The following is a 5,674-nucleotide window of genomic DNA, read 5'->3' on the forward strand; positions in this document are numbered from 1 at the left end:
TACCTATTCCGTCACAATATGTAAGTACATATATATTTACAGTTTAATTTTTTAATATAAAATATTACTATATACTAATATGTATACACAGATTCAAAGTGTACAGGGTGGTGCCTTTCATACGATATGAAGGTTTCAAGGATTTTTGTTGATGGAAGTTTGTATTGAAAGAACAAATGGAGGGTTTAGAAATCAATCAAGTCATACAAATTCACTTTCATCTCTCCCTACCCTATGTCCCATGAGAGGTGTCAATCCCACATGCATATAGATCTAGAGACATACATATACATAACACACATATACATATATACATACATACATACATACATATATACATACATATACACATATACATACATACATACATATATACACATACACATACACACATATACATATATATATATATACATATGAGAGACAGAGAGACATACACAAGATCCACCATCGAAAAAAACAGTGTTGGCTTGAAAGCAGACAGGGACCGAGAACAACTTATGGAATGATCACACCGGATGAGCCACACACACAGATGAGACACATATGGACTTGAGACACACATGAGATGGAAAGGAGACAACAGGAGGACCAGAGACACACGAAACTGGAATGAGAGTCTGAGGACACAGGAGGCATGGAGGACACATGAGAGACCGGACACACACAGTGGAAATACAAATGGAAACTACATGACTGAGGAATCACAGGAGACGAGACACGAGACTGACCACACAGCCGGATCACAGACACACACAGTGGCACACAAATATAAGGCATGAACAGAGACATGAGACACAATGACTTAGGACAGACCATCCCACACCGAGAATCACACAAGACACACAGGACTTGAACTACAGAATCACTGAGAGAGGACCAGACAGACAGACACACAGACACGAACACAGAGGCATAGATCCACATGACCACATGAGACACACATCGATCGAGACAGACACAGGATGAGACACACACATGAATGGAATGACACCACCGAGAAGACCATGGGACACTGATAAATGATGGAATGGACAGGACCACACAGGACCCCATAAACGAATCAGAGGTGACATGGACACAGTGGAAGGAACGGAACGCATGACACAGAGACACACATAGGAAAGGAAATGACTGGATGAGACAAATGACAGTGGATCGCCACACAGGACCCACACAGGAGGACCCACAGACCACGACATGAGCTGACACAGGAATGGAAATGAGACACGAGACACACACAGACAGAACGGATGGACACTGGACCAGAACACACAGGACACAGATGGAACGAGAGACGAGTAGTATAATAAACAAAATACACAGCATATAAAATACACAGAAAACGGTGTAAAATGACACCAGGAGTAATGGTGGAGGTGACTTGAAAGAATGAAGGTGGATGGAATGGAATGGACATGGAACAGCCTTGAGAAGAAGGAATAAATGACATTCTAGAAGGACTTGGCAATGAGACTTGACAGAGCCTGGATACTTGCCTTGCATGTATATATTCAATGGAATATAATGAGGATGGAGACGGAATTATCTTTAATAACTAAAAACTTAATAACAATTGGGGTATGATAGAAAAAAAAAAAGGCCTCCAGCTGGCTTAGAAATGAATATCGATGATATTCTATATAATTTTTACATATAAAATGACAGCGATCTTCATTTCATAGCCATCGCTGACGATGTTTTTTTTTTCTCGATTATATGGTATTTCGCTTATGAACATTTTTCGTAATTGTGGCATCTTTAATTTTTTTATATATCTTTTATTTTTAATTTTTTTATATATCTTTTTTTTTTTAATTTTTTTATATATTTTTTTTGAATATATATATTTTTTATATATATATTTTTTTATATATCTTTTTCAACAAATTAATCGCATTTGTATACTTGGTTTTAATAATTAAAAATTATGAGCAAAATATTCAATAAAACCAAACGTGACGAAACTAACTTAATGTAATTCATTACTTATAACGGTACATTCCAAAACTGTGTGATTTACTAATACATATTTCCAAAGATTTTTCTCTATTTTACCTTTCGGCACCGCACTGATGTAACATAGCCTTACTCACCTTCGAAATGAAACTTCTAGGTTTAAATCGTCTCTATTTTTGCAAATTAAGCAAGTTCGCACTATTGTCTTATTGTTTATCAATAAAATCACTAAAAACGATACCACAAAACACTAAAATATCTGCAAATCACCTCGTAAAACATTTCGAAAAACTACAACACATTGGCAACGCCGTAGAGCAATTTATGAACGAATTCGAACTGGATGTTTTGTTGGCTGCCTAAATTTAGGAGTGAAGATAGTAAAATGCGTACGTTTTCGGCATCAGCTGGCGTTGCGACGTTGTCGATTGTTTTATGTTAAATTTCTTAATTTCTAAAAATTATAATTACAGAAGATTTAAACCTTTACTTATTAACTTTACTACCTTTAATTATTATCAGTTTAAAATATTCTATGACGTAATCTATATTTGGAATTATGGAATTCCTGGTTTACAATGTGGGTTAGCTATCCCCGTACGTATACGTAGGTAAGATTTCATTTTAAATGCGGCCGGTAGTGGAAATTTGGCATACATGCAATTTTCTAAAGCAATGATGGATTTCGCCAAAATGTAAGTCGCCGGGTCTAATTTATTTCGATGTCATTGGGCTGCACCCTGAATGGAATGACATATATCATATGTCAACTTTTCACATTTTTGCATATGGTTTACTTGAAATTGTAACATGCGGTTCATAACGACAATTTGACTCGAAATACGAAGTGCGCGGGACCAAATTATTTGTAAAAAAATACTTTTTCCAAATATATGCTAATCAGCCACCCTTGATCCATTTGAAAAATTTAAATATGATTAAAAATATGATTTGTGCATCTTTTAACTGGCCAGAACAAGACATGAAAAACAATATATAATCAAACCTATTTTTCTAAGGCTTCTTGATTAAAAATTACTGTTTTTAACACAGTCATGGCACTCTCAATTAAAATTTAAAATACGATTTTTTAAGCGAAAATGTCAAAAGCTGACATGTGATATGTGATTGTATTCAGAGTGTCATTTTCTATCAAATAAACTATAAACATGCCGTGGGTGCCATTTAAAAACCAAAAGGTGTAGTCATTTCCGGTGAAACAGGAAGTGGCCAAAAACAATTGAATACAGAGTGTTTTACACAAGATTTTGATATTGCATTTTCAGAATAAACACTTAATATTTAGAAATTTCTTAAATAATAATATTTAAAAATAATTAAATACTTACAGGTCCTGAAGAATTTCTTGGCGACTCTGGAATTGATGCCTCACCTTAAAAAAAACAAACATAATAAACAATAAAATTAAATAAATTTTTTCATAATTTTTATTAATCAAAAGTAAACTTACCTGAGTCACACCTGGGAAGATTTTTCATTGAAAATGTAGAAATCAGTTCCTTCTCTGATATAAGCCTTTTGTGCTCAGCTGTAAATAATTAATTTCATAAACAATTCAACTACAAATTATATACTATCATACCTAGAAAGATCCTTTCATCAAAATCTCCCTGACTTAACAAATAGGTCTCGTATGTCTTTGTGACATTTCTAAAATTCTGATCGAAATTCTCCTGATCAAATATACCCGTAAAATCACCGTCATCCGCTAGAAGCATTCCATTGTCTATCGACTTATTCACAAGCTGTTTAAAAGTATAGACTTTCATGTGCAATGCGTCCTTCATTACCGAGTCATTACAAAAATGCTTTATTAAACAAGGCACTTCGCTTAGAGCTCTGTTATCAATAGAATGGGTTAAAAGTTCTTCTGTGACTGCTGTATTTAGTAAGTCTCTACGTTCCGATGCAACTATATTTTTAAAAGCCAAGTCTATACAACAGTATAAAAGGTGATGTGATTTTATCAATTCCGTACTACAAGAAGGTTCTTCTGCTTTCAATGTAATATACAGGTTCCAAATAAATTCAAAGATTTTGAAAGATGTACACGGAATAGATCTGAAATACATAGTAATTGGTGATGAATAAAACTGGTCTTGGTCTGGCACAAATAGCAAGACCATTATTATTATATATCCATTTATTACCTGTTTTTCCTATTTCTATGTTTCGAAGCCTCCATATCTATAGAATTGGGAACAGGCGATACAAAAATTTCCGTGAATAGCTTGTGAAACTTTTTAAAAGTATTATACGCTATACTAAACTTGCTTCGTAAATTGGAAACTTTATTTCGAAAATCATCAGGTAGTTGAGCCATTTCAGCCCATCGTGTAATATTTGTGAAGAATTGTGAAAAACTAAAAAACACAGAACGTAACACACATATAACTAATTACTCTACCGACTCGTTTACCTTAAATTGCTGTATCTTAGTAATGTTGTGAGGTTTATTCCCATTCCTTTTACCACCCCAGAAGTATCCACTGTGGGCGTTTCTACCTCTCGTGAGGCTACATATATTGAACATCCCAGCCATTGCAATTTGTCTCCCTAAAATCCAAGAAACTTCAAAATAAGGGTATGCCGAAATGAGATATCAATGACAACTACCTCTTGAAACATAACACTAATTGGTCTCAGTAATGTTTTATATATATCAATGTTAATAATTATGAATGAACATACCTCTAAAATACATTTCTTCTTAATGCTCTCAAAAGTCTCCCATGAAGTTGAGACTATGTTAGAGTCCAAATTAAGTTTAGCGCATAAATCTACATGGATTTTATATAATTCATCGTCTCTAGATTCGGAAAGAACCATATCTGCTGTTTTCTTAGTCCCTGCAGATGGTTTAGAACAAAATTAAGAAATAAATGATTGCACTGAGAGTCTCCTGTCTACGCCCACAAAACGCGGGAGTTTGCACCTGTTATTTACTCCATTTCGCACACTTTTCCGAAAAAATTGGCGCGAAAATTTTCTCATATATTTGGAAGATGCAATAATATACGTTTCAGAATTTATTTATAAAAATTCGCGGGTTTATTTTTTACAAATGTATGCTTACTTTTCTCACTGATTATCAGCTGTCATAACATAACCTATTTTTCGATTAATTTGTTGTTAAATTTTTGGAATCAATATGTGTAATGATCTCATTCCACAAAGTAACTTATATATAGTATAAAATATCTTCAATGTTTTATATAATTTTAGTATCATAATAGAGCAGAAAAATCTTGAGAATATTATTTTGGCGGGAAAAAAGCCACAGTCGTTTAAAAATTGTATTATTCAATGGGTAGTAAACAACATTTAATACACGTGCTAATTGGTTTATTTGCTATCACGTGACGGAACTGTTCTACTCCATCATTGAACGGAATAATAAAACACGCCTTTTTTTTCTAGGTGTATAACTGGTTGCAGGTATATTTATATTATTAAAAATAATAATGGCATACCAATTTTTTTGAAATTTCTTTTCAATTTCTCATTATTATTTAGAACTTACGAATTAGCAAACATTTATCAAAATATTAATATACAATTTACATATCACAAAAAAGTTCTGAAGCTATCAGTAACGATAACTTCAAGGATAAAAACAGGAAATAGAGTTCAGATTAACTTATGACAGTTTATATGAATTATAAATGATTAAAAATGTAATTATTAATGCTAT

General features: G+C 33.3%; 1 protein-coding gene across 1 annotated transcript in view; it reads right to left on the reverse strand.

The window, feature by feature from the left end:
- Positions 1 to 5,135, reverse strand: part of LOC115882945 (retinoblastoma-like protein 1) — a 45,891-nt gene extending 40,756 nt beyond the window's left edge. The window contains exons 1-6 of the mRNA XM_030901213.1: positions 4,672 to 5,135; positions 4,400 to 4,536; positions 4,131 to 4,343; positions 3,563 to 4,041; positions 3,431 to 3,508; positions 3,309 to 3,352 (exon numbers count right to left, since the gene is read on the reverse strand). Coding sequence (XP_030757073.1) covers positions 3,309 to 3,352; positions 3,431 to 3,508; positions 3,563 to 4,041; positions 4,131 to 4,343; positions 4,400 to 4,536; positions 4,672 to 4,809 — 1,089 coding nt within the window. The 5' untranslated portion in view covers positions 4,810 to 5,135. The remainder of the gene's footprint in view (positions 1 to 3,308; positions 3,353 to 3,430; positions 3,509 to 3,562; positions 4,042 to 4,130; positions 4,344 to 4,399; positions 4,537 to 4,671) is intronic.
- Positions 5,136 to 5,674: the final 539 nt, after the last annotated feature.

Source organism: Sitophilus oryzae, unplaced genomic scaffold (assembly GCF_002938485.1).
Source record: "Sitophilus oryzae breed Bouriz unplaced genomic scaffold, Soryzae_2.0 scaffold_1801_pilon_pilon, whole genome shotgun sequence".
In the NCBI taxonomy this organism is placed as follows: domain Eukaryota; kingdom Metazoa; phylum Arthropoda; class Insecta; order Coleoptera; family Curculionidae; genus Sitophilus; species Sitophilus oryzae.